Source organism: Ictidomys tridecemlineatus, chromosome 10 (assembly GCF_052094955.1).
Source record: "Ictidomys tridecemlineatus isolate mIctTri1 chromosome 10, mIctTri1.hap1, whole genome shotgun sequence".
Taxonomy (NCBI): Eukaryota; Metazoa; Chordata; class Mammalia; order Rodentia; family Sciuridae; genus Ictidomys; species Ictidomys tridecemlineatus.
In genome coordinates, this window is record NC_135486.1 from 137001369 (window position 1) to 137020916 (window position 19548).

The 19548-nt window shown below is 39.6% G+C and overlaps 1 protein-coding gene across 7 annotated transcripts in view; it reads right to left on the minus strand.

Moving 5' to 3' along the window:
- Positions 1-19548, minus strand: part of Meiob (meiosis specific with OB-fold) — a 40234-nt gene that overhangs the window by 7773 nt on the left and 12913 nt on the right. For 6 of the 7 annotated variants that reach the window (XM_078024855.1, XM_078024853.1, XM_005337880.5 and 3 more), the window contains 10 exons: positions 17228-17303; positions 15292-15349; positions 12596-12727; positions 11219-11291; positions 8523-8718; positions 6318-6418; positions 5222-5274; positions 5040-5135; positions 1153-1254; positions 405-558 (listed from right to left, as the gene is read on the minus strand). In XM_078024855.1, coding sequence (XP_077880981.1) covers positions 405-558; positions 1153-1254; positions 5040-5135; positions 5222-5274; positions 6318-6418; positions 8523-8718; positions 11219-11291; positions 12596-12727; positions 15292-15349; positions 17228-17303 — 1041 coding nt within the window. Of the gene's footprint in view, positions 1-404; positions 559-1152; positions 1255-5039; positions 5136-5221; positions 5275-6317; positions 6419-8522; positions 8719-11218; positions 11292-12595; positions 12728-15291; positions 15350-17227; positions 17304-18352; positions 19334-19548 lie in introns of those variants that run through there. The other variant, XM_078024854.1, reaches the window with a different exon arrangement.

Consider the following 19548-nt stretch of genomic DNA (forward strand, 5'->3'; position numbering starts at 1 on the left):
TTTGAATCTAAATAGTCTGCCATGAAAACTTTTTAAAAAAGTATTTTTTTGGTACCAGGGATTGAACTCAGGGGCACTCAACCACTGAGCTGCATTCCCAGCCCTATTTTGTATTTTACTTAGAAACATGGTCTCCCTGAGTAGTTTAGTGCCTCACGGTTGCTGAAGCTGGCTTTGAACTCGAGATTCTCCTGCCTCAGCCTCCTCAGCCCCTGGGATTAGAGGTGAGTGCCACTGCACCCAGCTGCCATGAAAACTTTTAATTTTGGTTTATTTATTTATACATTTCCCTCAAATAAGTAACACTATTATGTCAAATAAATGCTTTAACTTATGTAATCTAAAATGTATTAACAATTATTTCTTATAAAAATGAATTTGCTAAAAATAACTTGTTACCTTACCATCTATTTCGAACTACTTTCATGGTTTCATGGTCGATGTTCAGTGTAGAAATGTAAGCATAAAGAATGCCATAGGAAGGATCCAGTTTTCTTTCATTCCTCAAAGCTTTAGCCTTTAGCTGTTCAACTGTATAGACATCAACTATTGTATTCACTAAAAATAAGAAGCATTTCAGTTGCAAGTACTTGGTAAGAACCAGAAGGATCACACCCAAGGAAAAAGCCCAGGGTCCAACTGAGAGCACACAGCTAGCTTTGATTAACAAGATCATGATGTTTACTAAATTAAACCAATTATGTAATATGATAAAAAGCAAACAATAGGCAAAAAGGAAAACAATGAAAAATTGTCATTAAATGAAGAATTCGTGGTCATCAAGAGATACCATTACAAAGCCACAGACTGGGGGATGCCAGCAGTCCACCCGGATAGCAGAGGCTCACCAGAAAATCTAAAGTTTTTTTTTTTTTTTTTCAGTGCTGAGGATTGAACCCAGGGCCTACTGAACACAATATCTTATGCCAAATTATATTTGTTGGCATAGCACTTTTCTGGGGAGAGAGTCATTACTTCTCATCATTGCCTAGTGGTAATAAAAGCCTCCAAAGTTTTAATCTAGCTTTTTAAAAGTGGAAATATAGTAGTTACAGACTAAGAATATGGTGCCTTTCAGTAAGTCATATCAAAAGTTTACAGCCCAATTCTGGCCTCTTTAAAAATAAAAAAAATAATTAAAGAGTCACTTACAACTTATGGATTCTTTCAAATAAGTGTCAATCTCATCAGCCACAACTTTTGTTTCTTTATTTTCTCTTACAAAATTCATTAGGATGTTAGCTTCTGGTGTGTCTTCAATTGAAAATGCATAATAAGGAAAAAGCAAACTGATTATCTTTTAAACCACCATGAAGGATCCAAAGTTACTTTTAACAGTAAAAAACAAGACATATAAGAATGAAATTGAATAGAATGTCACTCAACCACTAACAATGTGTCGAAGAGCTCTGCCAACATGAGCAGTGTGCACTAGAAGTTGCTAGTAAAAAGAGCATTTACAAAACTACGTGGTACAGGAATACACTTTTTAAAAATATTTTTTTTTAGTTGTAGATAGATATGATACCTTTATTTAATTAATTTATTTTTATGTGGAGCTAAGGATTGAACCTAGTGCTTCACACATACGAGGGGGGTACTCTACCACTGAGCCACAGCCCCATCCCAGGGAAATACACTTTTAATTGAAAAAGTATATATTCAAAATTATCTGTAAAAATATACATGAAGGAAATTATGGTGGGTTATAGATTATCTTTATGTTCCTTTTTAATTATTTTATGCATTTTTCTGAATTTCATATATATTTCTTTCCTAATAAGAAATGCTTTTTAAAAAAAAGATTATTTTAGCCAGGTGTGGTGGCACACACCTGTAATCCCAGTGATTTGGGAGGCTGAGGCAGGAGGATCACAAATTCAAGGCCAGATGAGAAATTTAGGGAGACGCCCTATCTTAAAATAAAAAGGAGTGGAGACGTAAAGCACCCCCAGGTTACAATCCTCAGTACTGGAAAAAGAAGTTATTTTAATGCCTTGCTTTTCAAACCGGAATAGTGGAATGAGTTTTTTCAAGAATAGTTGGTAGGTGCTCCAGAATGCTAGAAGGTGATTCTGAAAAAGGGATTCTAATGCCCTTCAGTCCCAAGAACCCAGCCTCTGACATGTGACTTAAGTACTCCATCCCACCTGAGCATTCTACAGATTGCCCTGACTCCCTTGGGCAGATTTAAAAGCTCTGCTCCTGCTCCCATCATGCACGTCTCATCACTACTCTTCATCAGAACTAGACTATAAATTCCTCCTAAGCAGATCGTGCCTTTCCATTTCTGGGTTATGATAATTCATTCATTCCTACTTTCCACAAAGAATTTAAGTTAATGCCTGGCAAATAAAAGGCATTCAATGAATATTTGTAAATTAATGGGTGAACAAACGAATGTTTTTGAGGCACTAACAGAACTGTGGCACCACTCATGGGAGCAGCTGCTGAGCAGGCTACAGCAACCAGACCAACTTGCTTCTTGAGATAGGAGCTGGTAGGGGTGGGGTGGGTTGCAGACACCACACACAGGCTTCTACTGACAACAGGATGATCCCAACTGGCTGTGGGGAAGGCAGAATTCTGCTCTGATGATCGCTCTTGGTGCAGAGAAAGCATAAAGAGAGATTAACATCCTGATGAGGATGAACATATAAGCCATTTAGAGGTTCTTCATTTCTAAAGGTAGGCATAGCCCACTAAATTAGAAATCAGGCCGAATTAAACAAGCACACATTTACACACTCTTATGAGTACCCCCCTTTAAACTGGTCTCCTTGGCATATTAAATTTAAGCTATCTATTGTACATGTTTTGTTTTTTGGGACAAAGTCTCACTGTTACTGAGACTGACCTCGAACTTGGTATTCTTCTGCCTTGGCTCCTAAGTCACTAGGATTATAGGAATGTGCCACTATGCCTGGCTGATTTTATTGAATTTTTAATTAGTTAAGTTTGATGATTTTTCCACCAAACAAATCCAATTTTTAGATCTTTTCTCAGATCAAACTTACTCATGTGTGTGTATGTGTGTGTGTGTGTGTGTGTGTGTGTGTGTGTATGCACGCTTGCTGGGCATGTAACCCAGGGGCTCAGGCATGGGAAACTACTCTAGGAAACTACTAGAGTAGGAAACTACTCTATCCCCAATCCAGGGTAGTAACTTTCTATCAATAATATTACTAAATATAACATAAACTATTCGTATTAATACATTATTTAAAATAATAAACCATAGTAACGCTCTCCAGAAAACCCCAGGAACTGAAGAGTGGCATTATGCTCCTAAGTGTTAAGAAGAGACCTTGGCAGTGGTCACCATCAAGCTTCAACAGAGCAGCAGGAGTGATCCTTCCAGAACTTGGCCAGAGAGCTCCACTGTTCCACTCCACCCCTGGCCTGCTCCCCAACCCTCCAGAGTGACAGCCAGTGCCCTTGTGGCAGCCCCCGAGGCCTTCTTCATCTGACCCTCCTCCTGTTCCTCTCCCTGAGCGCCCTGGGCTCCAGCCACAGTGGTCTCTTGCCATTCTTCCCACACAGGCACACCGCAGCCTCAGAGCCTGTGTGCAGGCTAGTCCCTCTGCCTGGGATGTCTTTCCCTTAGGGTTACCCCTTGCCTCCCCACCAGTCCCTGCTCAGACAGTCCCTGCAGCAAGGCCCACCTGGCCACCCTGTAAGATTGCACATGTGGGCTCTCTGGATCCTCCCGACCCTGCTCCTCTTTTTTGCAGACGTTTCATAATTTGTGGGTATATTTTCTTTATTATTTATCATCTGTCTCTCCTCAGTTGAAACATGAGCTCTGTGAGAGTGGAGAAATTTGTGGGCTTTGTCCCTGGACCCTAGACAGCATGAGGACAGAACATGTGCTTGGTACATGAGAGCTGGTTGGGTCACACTCATGGCACTGCTTCCAAGGGAACAATGTCAGGTGATAGGCATGTATGACTCAGTAACCCTACATTAAAAGTTTCATAATCTCATATTCTACATTGTATCTCTTCTAATAACTCTGATAATGGTTTGGCAAAAAACATAGATTTTTCTTATCACTCTGAGTCACTGGTAATGCTGTAATAAACCCGTAGAGAGGGCTTATTTCTGGAAAGACACTTTTGAGTATCTATGTCCTATTTTTTTAACATTTATTTTTTAGTTGTAGGTGGAAACAATACTTTTATCTTTATGTGGTGCTGAGGATCGAACCCAGTGCCTCACACATGCTAGGTGAGCACTCTATCTGAGCCACAACCCCAGTCCCCCCATGTCTTCTTGAGCTTGGATTATTCCATGTCTGGTAATTCTGCATTCCTTGGCAGTGCTAGGATGATCCTCCATCTACATTGTGAACACCCTGAGCACACTCAGGCAGCAGCCCTGGGCCCTCCCCAAGTCCAGCTCCCTGACTCATGCTGAACTATGACTCCTTCAGCACCCACTCCAGGGGGCCTCTGGGTGCTGAAGTCATGAACCAATGATACCCTATGTGTATTCATACTTTTTCAGTGTCTTAGCAGTAAAAGTCATCTCAATGTGGTAAAACCTGATTTACTTTTTATTTATTTACTTAATTTATTTTTATGGCACTCAAAGTTGAACCCAGGGGTGCTCTGCCACAGCTCTATCCTCAGGCTTTATATTTTTTGAGACAGGGTCTAAGTTGCTGAGGCTGGCCTTGAACCTGCAATCCTCCTCCCTCAGCCTCTCAAATTGTTGGGATTACAGGTGTGTGCCACCACACCTGGATGAATTTACTTTTTAAATAGTCAATAATTTAGGCTATTCAATAATACTGACCTCTCAAAAATCATCACAATGAATGTTGCTTTAAAAATTAGCCTGATTTTTCACATTTCTTTAGTAAAAATATCAAATATACACTGATTTTAAATTTTTAAAAAGTCATGCAAAGCAACTTTTCCCTTCAATTAAAATTAAATTCAAGTTGTGATTTCATTCTTAAATACACTTCACAAATGCTAGAATATGTATATGGTCATTTCCAAAAGGATGAAAAACTTTCAGAAGCTCTTTACCTGGATTAGTCGTAATAATGGTTTTTGAGATCACAGTTGCTGTCATGCAGTTCCGAAATTTGTCAAAGTTTATTCTTACATCTGAGGCAAATATTACTGTTTTGGGGGAAAAGCCATTTTAAAATTATTACATGGGGGGATAAAAATGGTAAGTATTGAACACAATCACAGAATTCCAGTACCTGTTTCCTGTGGCATCCACCTCTGCGCAAGTAGAATAGATTCATTATCCCAACTGCATTTGTTTAAAAAAAAAATTGAAACAAATCGAATACATTAGAAAAATCTGGTACTGACACATTATTTAAAAAGAAAGAAAGAAAATGAAAAAGGAAGAAAGGAAAAGAAAAAAGGATTAAAACCTGCCTCAATGATTTCTGTCAACAGTCTCCTAGGTGTTCAAAGATGGAAGTTAAGGGCATTTGCTTCTACTTGGGGAGCTCACAGAGCACCTGGCCTCTATGTGATGAATCACTCTTTCAACATACACTCTCCTCTAACCAGCTCTTCTGCTCTACCAAAACTCTATTCTCCCATTCTTGGTGCCTTCTGGCTAGTTAGAATGCAGTGACTGAAAGTCTAAAGACTTTTCCAGACCATTAAAGTAGGGCTTCCCAACATAAATCTCTCAGGGGACTTGATGGTGGAAGACACTTTTCAATGGTTTCCTTTGGTGCCTGAGCACTGAGCGTCTGAACAAGTCCTTGTACACTGTGGCGCTCTAGGGCACAACCCCACTCTGTGCTCCATTCCACTCAGGGTACACCAATGAGTTGCAAATTTGGGCTTATTTCATTTAAAAGTAACCTAATAAAACGCCATTATTATAAAACAGAATATAATAATAAAATAATCACAGTGGAGTCCATCTAAGCAATTCTATGCTATGTAAAGATCTTGTTTTAAGATGGCCTACAATAGGTCAACATTCAAGAGATAGGTTTATTTTTTTCACATCATTTATCTCTATCATTATTCTTTTGTTGATATGAAATTCATTTGTGTGTGGATGTGTGTGTATGGCGCTTGGGGTTGAACCCAGGAGTACTCTATCACTGAGCTATATCTCAAGCCTTTTTGTTATTTTGAGATAGACAGAGTCTAAGTTGCTGGGGCTAACCTCCAACTTGAGATCCTCCTGTCTCTCTCTACCTAGTACTGGGATTACAGGTATGTGCTACTGAAGGAGGCTGAATCATTGTCCTTGGATAAGAGGAAAGCATTCTGTCTCAGTGATAGCAGCAGAATATCATGTTTGGAGTGGATGTGGAGGGTTACCATGTCATTGTGAAAGACGGTTCTGTCTCATCATAGAGTTTGATTTCACACCTCTGGCCTTTTCTTCGGTCTGAAGTTGTAAAATATTTTGGTTCTCCAACCTTAGAAATTGAAGGAAATCATTATTATTCACCTACAGATGTAGAGGTATTTAAATATTTGTTGGTATAAATGCTCAAACGTTTACTTAAACTTTAAATTAGAAATATTAAAATACCAAGAACCACTAATATATTTTTGGTGATTTTTAAGGCACCTTCTATTTGAACTAAGTGTACTTAGCTGAAGCTCTATATTATGCACACTTTGAAGAGAGATATAGACATATGTGCTTAAAGTTAAGAGTGAGTCTTTTCAACCTGCCAGGACAATTGCTGTATGGCAGTCCCCCTGGTGGAAGCTATCTAGCCGTCTTGAGGGTAGGAAGTGGATTTTCAAAGTCTGTGTGTCCCAAGGTTTCAGCACATGGAGTTCGCGTGACAGAATGCACTGTCCTTTTTGGTCTCAGTGTCCTGAATATTGATACCTCTTGCCTTCTTCAAAGGCATAAGGTGCTGAGTCAAATGAGGGGCATTTAGGAAAACACTTTCAGATGGTGTCTGATTCGAAGAAGCAGAGGCCCACTCAAGGGCCCTTTGTCTCCAACCAATGGGTGCTCCTATGAGAACAGCAAGCACCTCTGGTGGCCTCACAGCCAAGGTCCCGAGCAGTCAGTTGGCGACCCTCTGTGCTACTGTCACCTCTGCACCTACACGCAGGACTGATCCCTGGGGGAAGGAACTGAAGAAAGATGTAAACATGCCAAGAACCAGGCTCTGGCAGAGAAAGTCAAAGAAGGAGGGCTGTCAGCCATGCCGTGGGCAACAGGGGTGGTGGGAGGTGTCCAGGGAGGAGTTTTAAGTGAGGTGAGAGGGAACAGTGAACAGGGCAAACACTAGTGAGGAAATGTAAGGGGCTGGAGTTAACAGGTGACAAGGGGCATGAAAATAAGTCATGTGACACGTGGAAGAGGGTCCCAGGCTTGTGGGGGGCTGTGGGGTTTTATTTGTGTACATACTGAGGCAAACCACTGAGTTAAACTCCCAACCCTTTGTTGTAGTTTGAGACAAACTCTTGCTCAGATGCTGGGGCTGGCTCCGAACATGTGATCCTACTATCTTAACCTCCTGAAAAGTTGGGATTAGAGATGTGGCCACTGTGCAGGGCTCTGAGACAGTTCCTACCACATTATAAATGTAATGACATCATGCAGCACCAGGAGGAAATCAAGCAGCATGCACACTTGATTGACAGATTGAACTGAAATTGCCTAGAAAGTGGTACATCCTATATTTTAAGACTGATATGTAGGGTGTTGATTCCTCTATCCAAAACAATATTTGATATTCCTCCTGTGGCAGATGCTGAGGTAGGCTGGGGCTGGGCAAACTGACATCGCCTATGCAGCCAGAGCCTGCCACCTGGCACAGTCAGTGCTCTCTCAGCTCATAATACCAAAGAACAGTTAGGAGTTACTTCCAACACCAACTACAAGAAGTGTGAAGCTCTAGACATGGGCCTTTTGATAACCATCCTTGTCTATGTTTGAAAAATTACTCTTGTCCCTTGAATGTTCTGCATGCACTTTACTTTATGAAACTTTACTTTTGAGGTCCACCTCTAAATCTGTCACAGTGGCTTAGCCATCAACACAGAGCTCAGAACTTGCTGCAGTCACTGAGAGGAATGGAGTGATACAGGCAGCATTCTTGTGCCTGTGGAGAGCAGTTTCTCAGCCGTTTCTCAGCATGGAGCCACCTGGGCATCCTCGCTCTCCCTGTCTCTGGATAGCTCTGAGAACCTTGCACAGAGCTGATTCTTCCACTTCTCCAACTTCCCCTCGGGGAACATCATGGTTCTTCATGTCAGTAAGTTTATCCTTCCTGTTTGCATATTCGTTTAACAGAAGCATCAAGCTCTAAAATAGTTAGTGAACGACTTTTAGGTAGAATAGCATATGCTGCATTTAGCATTCAAATACGATGTTCTCCAGCTACTCAGACAAAATGCCACTTTCCTTTTAATGAGAAGAGTTACCATTTTCTTAACTCATCAATTTATTACTAAGATATGGAGGAAAATTACCCTAGCTGATTCTGACGACCACATTCTAAACACAGATTAGATGACAAAGACTTGCACATGACTTTGTTTGGGTTAACTTACCGATCTCACAGCTGCAAGCACATTGATAATCTTCCCATCAAGACTGTGTCCATTTGCAACAATGTCACCCAATGAATAATAATCTCGAGACTCTTTAACAGGTAAATGTATCAAAGAAAGCAACTTGGCATCCACCTCATAACTGGAACAAACTTTTACCATTGAGTGATTCTCACTGAGCAACAGTTTATAGTTGCTAAATTGTAAAAACACACAAAAATTAATATCAAATTATTTCTAATATAAAAATACTTCCAGGTTCATAGTTCAATCACTTTACAGTTGTAACTTAGACTATATTTTAAAATCTACATTTTTTTACTCTTAGAAACACTGAACAATGTTGCAAAATATTTTTGTCTAAAATGTACTTTTTTCATCTTAATCTTCAAATTATTTCTTCAGAGAAATGACATATACTTCTAATAAGGAAAACGTTTGGGGATCAATATGTGCTAAGTTCTAAGCATACAAACTGACCGTGCCAGGGTCTGAGCTTCAGTCTTCTGATCAATAACATAGGGATGTGAAGACATGAGTTTGGGGGGTTATAAGACCTGAGCACTTTTTATTTCTCTCTCCTACAACTACAGCTGCTCTGTTTAGGTGCCTTAGACCAAGGACCACATTTTACTTACATACTCTTCTATATGGAATAGGTGAAGAATATCTTTGCAGTGCTCCTGAATTGAGGTGCTTTATCTTCCCCTACTTCCAACTCTCAAGTCCTTCACAGAATTTTTTTTTCTTTTTGAGACAGGCTTTTGCTATGTTGCCCAGGTGGTCTCAATCAACTCAAGAGATCCTCCAGAATATCTGGGACTGCAAATTTGCACCACCGTGCCCACTTCCCCAGCTCTCCAGTCCAACCCTCCTCCTCTTTCTGCTGCTATTGCCTTATTTATGCACCTCATCATTTCTCTCCCAAACTGTTGTCTTCAGTCCTAAATAAGCTTTTCTCACCATGCATCACACACACACAAAGTGGTTTTCCTGAACCACAAATGTGAAACATTATCTCAGCTCAAAGACCTTCTGTGGAATGAACCTGGATGACAGGCCATGCCATCTGTGAGCGTCTCTGCTTTCCCTCAGGCTTCTTTTCCTCCTGGTCCCTTGCACTTGCTCATATTAGAGCCATGCCAACTATTAGGTTATGAGGTTGACATTCTTAGATGGAAAACAGCTCAATGTGGCAGTTTCATATGATTCAACCTCTAATATATCTAAAAAGGTCAAGAGGTTCTTGATGGTTCCCTCGGCTTCTTCCTCCCTCCATTCATTCATTCCACAAAAGTTTACTGACAATCTATTACATGCCAGACCTTAAATGAAGCCTGGGGGACACATGCAAAGAAGACAGACAAGACCTTTGATCTCCTGAAGTTCACACGTGAGGGAGAATCACAAGAACAACTAGTCATATCATCGCAGCATGACCAGGGTTATGACTGATAGGCGGGGCCAAGCCTGCCCAGCGGGGCTACTACACACCCAAGCAGATAGGTGGGGGCAGAGGAGGTGACATTATGGAGGCATCCACAACAAGAAGCAGCAAACACTCAAACAAACAGGAGAAGAATGTTCCAAGCAAAGGGAATAGAAGGTACAACAGTTAGTGCAGGATGAGTTCAGGGTGTTCGTGAAACAGAAAGAAGTTCACTGTGGCTGCAGAGATGAGCCTGAAGGTCTGATAGAAAACTGGTCAGAACAACAGTTGGGAGGAGTGGCCATGGATACAGGTGTCCATGCAGTAGACTGCTGTATACACCAAGAGCCTCTTACAGGCCAGCAAGGGGTCAGCTGCACCTTCCTCTCCAGAACTGCCCTTGGCAGAACCACCTTGGAGATTACACTCCACTCCTTCAGGAGTCATGGGGGCTGACTATAGCGAGGGACTGGCTCAGGACACAGAAGCCCAGTCCACTAGACATGGCACTGCTGCACTCTAGAGTACCCCCTGGCTTCAGCGGGGGCTCCTGGGGAGCCCAGTTCTCTGGTCAACCTCTCTCCAACTCTGTCCTTGTTAGGTTCTCCTGAGAGCTCTCCTCAACAAGCCACTGGCAGGAGAACTGATCTCCCAGGTTCTGCTTCCAGGGACCCTGACCTGAGGTTGTAAGGCATGAATAGAGTGACACCTGGATACAAAATAAGATTTTTTTCTTCTAATTGCTCAGTTTAAATGTGACTGAAGCCAAACATTTGTAATCATCAAGGTCCTCTATATCTGGGTATTCTGCATTCACAGATTTAACCAACTACAAATAGAAAATATTTGGAAAAAGCAATACAAAATACAAATAAAGATAACACGATATACCGACTATTCACATAGCGTATACATTATATTAGGTATTATGTGTAGAGATGATTTCAAGCATAGGGAGCACACATCCATGTTATGCTCAGACACTACAATGTTTCCTAGGAGGGACTTGAGAATCCAGGATTCTGGTATCTACAGGGCCCCGGAACTCATCCTCCACAGATGCAAAGGAAAGCTGTCCTAAAGTCAAAGCCACTTTTTCATGTGACTTTGTATCAAAGTAAATTATCTTATAAATTATCTCACTTATCTCAAAAATAAATACTGTAAGACAGAATTAAACTCTTAAGCTAATCTGATACAAAATTATTAGTAATGATCCTTCTGGCACAAAGATGTTTATCTCTGTGCTAGATAGATAGATATTTACCTAGGAGTTGCAGGGCTGAACTTTTCTTCTCTTTCTATTTCCTTTCTTTGGATCAGGGGATTTTCAATCACCACTACAACAGAGGGCAAAGGATGGCAACATGACCCAACAGTCACAGGATTAATCAAAACCTAGCGTGCATAACAAGGGACTAAAGCTGTAGTTTCTAAAGCTAGGGCCATGTGTCCTTTACAGGCTCCTTCTCGTGTCACTGTGAAATAGAATCCTGGAGGGCAGCCATCAGTTTGACCCAAGATGACATTTTCCAGTGCTTTACCTTTATGCCCCAACACATAAGTCTTACAGATATTATTTTAGTTGCACTTTCTGATTGGGTTACCACATGCCCTTCAGTCCTCCCACAACCATCCGTGATTATCAGTGGCTGAGTAACTAGAAGTTTTATATTAGAAAGTGGGAGAGCTAGAATTAGAATTCTTCTGATTCAAACTTTTTACTCTTTTAACTCTACCACACTAAAATCCTACCTGCATCTATGATCATCATAGATCTTGGGCTTTTAAACCCCTTAATCTTGTTCATTCTCACAGCCATCAACCTAGGTCTTAATACTGCAATAAGCTCATCTCTCTATATGACTGACGTCTGTGACTGTGAGGCTTGTGAGGTTCTGTCTTCCATACTCTACATGCTTCCTGACCTTGTTCCACTGCAGAGCTGATGTGTGAGGCTGTCTGCACTCAGGCACACAGTGACTGGTGTGAGTGAAGGGCTGTGGAGTCCCTGCTTAGAGAAGAGTGATTGATTACCTCTTACCCTTCCCCTTCTCTTTTTTCTAGAGAGCTGGTATACATGCTTTCTCATTTCTTGCTCTGCTGATCTATCATCTCCTGAGTGACACTATGCACTGAATACGAGGCTCACATTCACAGGAACCTGATGAGGTATTGTTTCCTACTTGAGGCCCAACAAGATGAGAAACTTTCTCAAAGCCACAACACAAATAAATGTTGGATTTGAATCCAGATAGATGTTTTTAAAGCCTTGTTCTTTCTGTGCTGTCAGAGAGGTACTAGGGTGTGGAAAAGATGCAGATTTGGTATCTCAACTGAAAGTAAATTCTTAAAAAACCCCACTGAACTTTAATCAAATTCCAATCAGTGCCCCACTCTATGTCTGCAGAAAGGTAAGTGATAAGAACAATAACAGGGCTGAAGCACACTGAAACAGGAGTAGGACCACTGCTGGCTAGGGCCTGGTGAAACTCGATACTGTGTCTGCTTGCTCTGCACAGCAAGTCAGCTTCCACGGAATCACCAACTGTCTTATTCCACCTGGCTCCCTCAGTGTCACTGCTGCACACATGCCATGGGAAAAATACTGTCAGAGAAAATTTAAGAACTGTTGCTAACTTACCACATTCACCAACCCTAAAGCTGTCAGAGAGTGACCTGATGTAATCTTCATGGCCCCAGGATGTTGCGTTTACAAAATGGGCCGGTGAATCACGAATGGTAAAGCTGAAAGTGTATCTCTCTGATCCAATATCTAAGAGAAAAGCAATACTTTTATTTTTTAAATGAAAACTTCAGTTTTGATTTTCAACAAGGATTTTTTGTTTAATCAAATGAGCAATTATTGAGGATTACTATGATGATAAAAATACTCCAACACATGGTAGAAAATGTTATTTCATATGTACATGCCATGATAAGTTATGCTTTTGAAACAGACTCCTTCTGAAGTTAAGGGCAACTTCCTGGTAACTTGTTTTTGTTTTTGTTTTTGTTTTTTTGCATCCCAAACCTCATGCTGAAAACAGACACCAGAAACATTAAAACAGGCATTTCTCTGACTAACTCTGCACATGTAGATCCTGTCTTTTGTCCAATTGTATTTGTGGAGCAGGACCATGGTCAAGCCATTCCTTCTGCCAGTGTAGCTAGTCCACATCACTACTGGCCCCTTCCCCAGTTATTGTGTGTCTTGGGGGAAATAACCCTCCATTTCTCTTTTACGGCTATTGTTTTCACCTAAGTCATAGTTCACACCTAACTATTTCAAAACAAATTGTGTGCCACCAAAGGAGGACCACTAGAGGTCAGCAAGTACACATTTTCCCAAACTGGAACAGTAATGTTTTTGGTAATCAGAAAGTAACATAACCTGGGGTAGCAGCTCAGTGGAAGAGCATTTGCCTAGCGCATGTGAGGTGCTGGGTTTGATCCTCAGCATCACATAAAAATAAATAAATTAAATAAGAGTATTGTGTCCATCTACAAAAAGAAAAATAAAAGTGCCTGCCTGGGGCTGTAGCTCAGTGGTAGAGCACTTGCCTCGCAAGTGTGAGGCACTGGGTTCAATCCCAGCACCACATAAAAACAAATAAAGTCCATATACAAGTATTTTTTTATAAAAAGTAACACAATCTAACATAAGCAAATTATAGGTATATCCTGAACTGTTACTTGATCTACCTTTGAGAAAAAAAGGACTAGGATAGGAAGAGTGGGAAACTGAAAGGAGAATTTTTTCAACTCTATGACATTGTGTACTGTTTGAAATTTTTGTGAAAACATGATGATCTGTTGTATGTGCAATGCTTAAGTAGGTAAGCATACCTTCTCCAAGAAAGGTGTGCTACAGGTGTCATTATGAAAATAAGTCAGACAATACAAACACGTGCTGCTACACTCACAGTCTGACTGGTGAAAAACTACATCATGAGCCTCTGTGGTGGCACATGCTATAATCCTGTGACTTGGGAGACTGAGACAGGGTTTCACTGAGTTGCTTAGGGCCTTGATAAATTGCTGAGGCTGGCCTTGAATTTGTAATCCTCCTGCCTCAGCCTCCCAAGCCACCACTCCTGGCTCAAAGTTAACTGTTTTTTCACACATGAAAGATTAATTTTTCACTGAATTGTCGGGTTGTCTGAATAAATACATAGATGCTGCTGCCACACTTATCTCTTCCTCAGGCACTACTCTATCATGATATTTCAGTGGGTATCAGGCAAGAAGCAGCAAAGGGCACTCAAAGTGTGGGAGAAATCAAACTTTATTGTATGCCAGCAGGCTCAGAGGAGATCAGCACTCCAAATTCTAAGTGCCCTTTACCAGTTTTTCATAACATTTATAGGCTATCTAGTGTCATAAATTTTCTAGTCTAAAATGATACATAATTGTGCACAGGGTTTCAAAAAAACAATATATGATTGAGTGTAAGAGTTTTCAAGCAGGAAGCATGTTCCCAGAAACAGAGTGCGATGAGAGGGAACTGACTCCTCCTACAAAGCTTTCCATAAATATCTAGCCTTGGGCCCACAGCCTTCACAGGAGCATTTATACTTCAAAGGAAAGTAGGTAGGTCCTAGGGAAAGTCCTTGACAATCTGAAAGGTAGGAGTGAGTGGTGATAATTAGGTTTCCTGGCTAGAAAGGGGAGGGGAACTCTCTCTTTCCAAGGCACTAATTCTCTTGGACAGTGTCCTTTTGCATCCAGGCCTGGGTTAATTACCCATCACAATGGTACCTCCCTGCTCCAAAAATGTCATCATCTTGTCTTACGTGAGATCCATGTGCATGTCTGTCACTGCACAGGTTCATAGTGGTAGCCAGCATGGTGTTCTTAGTATGGGTCCACATGGTGCTAGTTCATACCCAAAAGAACCAATTAATTCTCACATGGTTTTATTTATCCCCATTTCACACATGTATACAGGAGACCCCATATCACTGAGAGACTAAGGGAGGCCAGTCAGTCTTAACTCCAAGTTCCTAGTCTCAGGCACTATTATATCTTAAAATCATGAGACAATTTCTACTTTACCTTTACACACATGGAAACAAATTCATTCAAGCTAATGAACTGGCCAATTTAATTAATTATTTTAGCATTTTATATCAATAACTATTATGTGAGAAACATCACATACAATCATTAAAAATAGAATTTGTCCTCACACACATGGCCCTGACCATACAATAGAGAACACGGCCATTACTCTTAGTAGGTCAGCAGGCACGGAAATTTGCTCAGTTAAATATTCATTGCAGTCAAAAACTACAGTTAATGAAAAATGAAGCAAAGAGTTAAACTTCAGAACTCAGCTTTTTCTGTCTGGAAAGCCTTTGACATCTGTTTTCCCAATAACTATACCGATTATTTTCTGAAAAACAAAAGAGTATAGAAGACCAATATTAAACACAGATGTAGATGTAAATTTAATTTCATGGACTTGTTATATTTTACTGGCTCTAACAAACATTTTTTACTAGGAACCATTTAAATGTATTTATTCCAGACAAACATCTAAAAGAACTTCATAAATGTTCAATTCCACAAGGAATAGTACAAAGCAATAAGACAGTTAACTGCTATTACAAATATAATCATTTGATACTTAGTATGGTTCTACTTTTTTTCCAATCACTAGATGGAGCACAGTAACTGCCCTATGCTATCAATCCTTACTGAATTCATCCAAAGCACATGTATGATACAATTTAATTTGCCATGGTCTTCAAAGCTTTCCTTTATACAGGGTTTTCTAACACAAAATTGCTTAGCTTCTTAATCCAAACATGCTGGACAGTAAAATTAATTAAACTGTAACATAGGGGCTGGGGATGTGGCTCAAGTGGTAGCACGTTCGCCTAGCATGCGTGAGGCACTGGGTTCAATTCTCAGCACCACATAAAAATAAAATAAAGGGCTGGGGATGTGGCTCAGGCGGTAGCGCGCTCGCCTGGCATGCGTGCGGCCCGGGTTCGATCCTCAGCACCACATACCAACAAAGATGTTGTGTCCGCCGAGAACTAAAAAATAAATAAATATATAAAAAATAAAATAAAATAAAATAAAGATATTGTGTCCACCTAAAACTAAAAAATAAATATTAAAAAAATGTAACATAACTTATACATTGCTGCTAACTAAAATCCTGGATCTTAACATCTATGTCTCTTAACACCTATCAACATCCTCTTAAATATTTAATGTTCTCTTTAACAACTACCAAAGAAAAATTTTAAAAATGCTTTAAAAAATAAAAGATAATTATCTTTTTTCTGAAGGGAAAAGCCTAAATTTATATTACTAGCAACTGATTTTAACCTTGCAATAATCTGTGACATTTAAAATACAGTCAAGCTTTTAAGACTATCATATTCTAATTGAGCTGTTAACTAGTCATCTCTTGCCATTAGTTTTGAAATTCCATGTACATACACATCCTGCTGAATTTTGTTGGAGAAAACACAACTAATGGAAATGTTGAGTAAAACTTTCTAACTGAAGAGACAATTAGCAAATGATTTACCTTTTAAGGAAAACTTTTTGTTGTTGTACTTTTAAGGTAAACTACAACAATTATTATTTTTAATACAAATAAATGTTGAATTCCAAATTATTAAAGTTATATGTAAATTTATCCCATTTTAAGAAATCCAATTTGCAAAAACCAAATGTAAAACAGCATACTGCTTAAAGACAGGGATGGTAAGGATGACTGGTAACTGCTTCATGATAAATACATTCCTCCATGATTCCACCCAGACTTACTTTAAATAAATAACAGTCTCAGCATGTTAGAAATCATCCCCCTACAACTCCTCCCATAAAAGTCATAAAAAGCACCATAATGACAAGTGCTTAAGACAATAACTTGCATAATTTGATTAAAATGCAAAATTATTGAAAATGATTTTATAGTGCTAAAACAACATTCATTGAATGTACCACTTTATATTATATTAAAATAACACAAATATTTTGAATCATTTGGAGCAACTTGAACAATTGCTAGTTATATTGACAATCATGTCTCCTACTCTATAGATAAAGAAAGGTTAATTTAAATTTAACTGTCATAAATATAAAGAAGCTTAGGGATACTTAATACCTAACAATGATAATGCAGAGAGTGTCCACATACTTGTCAACTACACAAATATGTGCCAGTGAATCAATAATGCTGGCACAACATAATTTTACCACATCAAGTTTTATTAGAGAACGATCAGATTACCACATCATTGAGACCTACCAGATTAGCCATATTTGGGTGCAGATCTGAAAGTGCAGTGAAGGTCTTTGATGCACAGGAGTTTGCCATTTTTAATCTGCATTGTAGAAAATATAATTTAGATGTATAAATTATCTAAAATAAACCATGAAGATTACAAAATTTAAAAAAATAAACTGGGAAAGCCTAAATATTTTACTCGTTTTTGGAAAAATTTGATATGATGAAATGTAAATTAACACAGATTTAACCTACAGAAAATATGTTCAAAATGTCCCTTTTGAATTACATATCTAAGTAATGCCCAGAGACACACACATCTCATGAATGTTGTTCCCAACTAACAGAATGTTGAGCAAAAAAAAAAAAATTTTTTTTGGTGGGGGATGGAACTCAGGGGCACTTGACCACTGAGTCACTATTCCCAGCTCTATTTTGTATTTTATTGAAAGAGAGAGTCTCACTGAGTCACTTAGCACCTCAATGTTGCTGAGGCTGGCTTTGAACTCTCCATCTTCCTATTTCAGCCTCCCAAGCCACTGGGATTACAAGTGTGCACTATCATGCCCAGCTTGAGCAAAACTTTCTACTTGCTTGAGATGCAGTTAGCAAGTAGCTGACCTTTTAAGGAAAACAACAACAATTTTTTAACATTAATAAATTTTGAATTGCAAATTATTAAAGTTATATGTAAATTTATCCCTTTTTTAATGGGATAGCTAGGTTTCAATTTTCACTTTCAAAATTTTCTTTTTTAAATATTTATTTTTTAGCTTTAGGTGGACACAATATCTTTATTTTTATATTTATGTGGTGCTGAGGATCGAACCCAGTGCCTTATGCATACTAGGCAAGAACTCTACCACTGAGCCACAACCCCAACCCCTTCACTTTCACTTTTAAAAGTGAATGGTATGACTAGGTTTCAAGTTTTCATTTTCTAAAACTACTCAAAATTTAGCAGTTTTTGAGTACCAAGTAAATTTAGAGTTTTTTTTTATGAGAGATAATTCAATCAGACATTTGGAATTTTAAATTCTAAGTAGCATCAAGTGTCCCTAAAAAAAATACAGCAAAACTCTACTGTGAACGCCTCAGATCATGCATTTGGTTACACTGTGAGGACAGGGAGTGATTTTAACTTACCTCTAGATGCCAAGCGCCATGCAGACAAGGGTGGTGGCATCTTTCATATGCTTTTATTCCCTCCCTTTCCACCCTACCCTTTCCCTTTCTTTTCCTTTTTGTCACTGGGGATTGAACTCAGGGGTGTTCTACCACCAAACTATACCCCAGGCCTTTCCAGGTTTGATTTGGAGACAAGATCTTTGCTAAGTTGCCCAGGCTGGAATCCAACTCCTGGACTCAAGGGGTCCTCCCACCACAGACACTCCCCAAGCCTAGAGGCCTGCACTCCAGCACAGGCTGTGTGTGTGTTTCAGTGCTACCTTGCACAAAGAAAACTCAATGAAGAGCAGATGAATCAGAGCTTGTGTCTCATTATCATTACTATAAAAGATTTTACTGGAGTAAAAACTGCAAGGTGTACCACACTAACAGATTGACTTACTTCATTTTATAAAACACAGCCTCTAGCCAGGCATAGTGGTGCACGCCTGTAATTCCAGTGGCTTGGGAGGCTGAGGCAGGAGGATCACGAGTTCAAAGCCAGCCTCAGCAAAAGCAAGGCACTAAACTACTTAGTGAGACGCTGTCTCTAAACAAAATAGAAAATACAAAATAGAGCTGGGGATGTGGCTCAGTAGTAGAGTGCCCCAGAGTACAATCCCAAGTACCAAAAAAAAAAAAACAAAAAAACCAAAAACACATCCTCTATGTCCTCTTCAACTCTGAATGCCCTCACCCACAGGCTTTAGTACACCTCTGCACCAAAGTTTCAGAGAAACTGTGGAATTGGTCAAGGATTTTGAATTTCAGCACCACTAGTTGTGTCTTGTGTTTTGACATTACTTAATTTCATACTTAAATTTTGGATATATCTACCTTGCAATTAGAATTGGAGTATGCACAGGTGCCTGGTGTTTGCAGGCTCTCAATGAATGATGGTGCTGCTTGTCCATGTTATCTGGCGCAGCAGTTTTTGCATTCAAGGCCTTCTGGGCCAGAAGAAACAAGCAGGAATCAACTAATGTTAAATTTCTCATTCTTTCTTTGGCCTGATATGTTCTGCTTTAGAATGCAATCTCACTCTCAAAAATACTTGCCAAACTATGGCAAATTCATTTATTCATCCATCCATCTGACCAACATTTATTAAGAGCCTGTCAAGTGCCAGACAAAGGCTGTAGATGTAGCTCAGTGGTAGAGCAGTTGTCCATCAT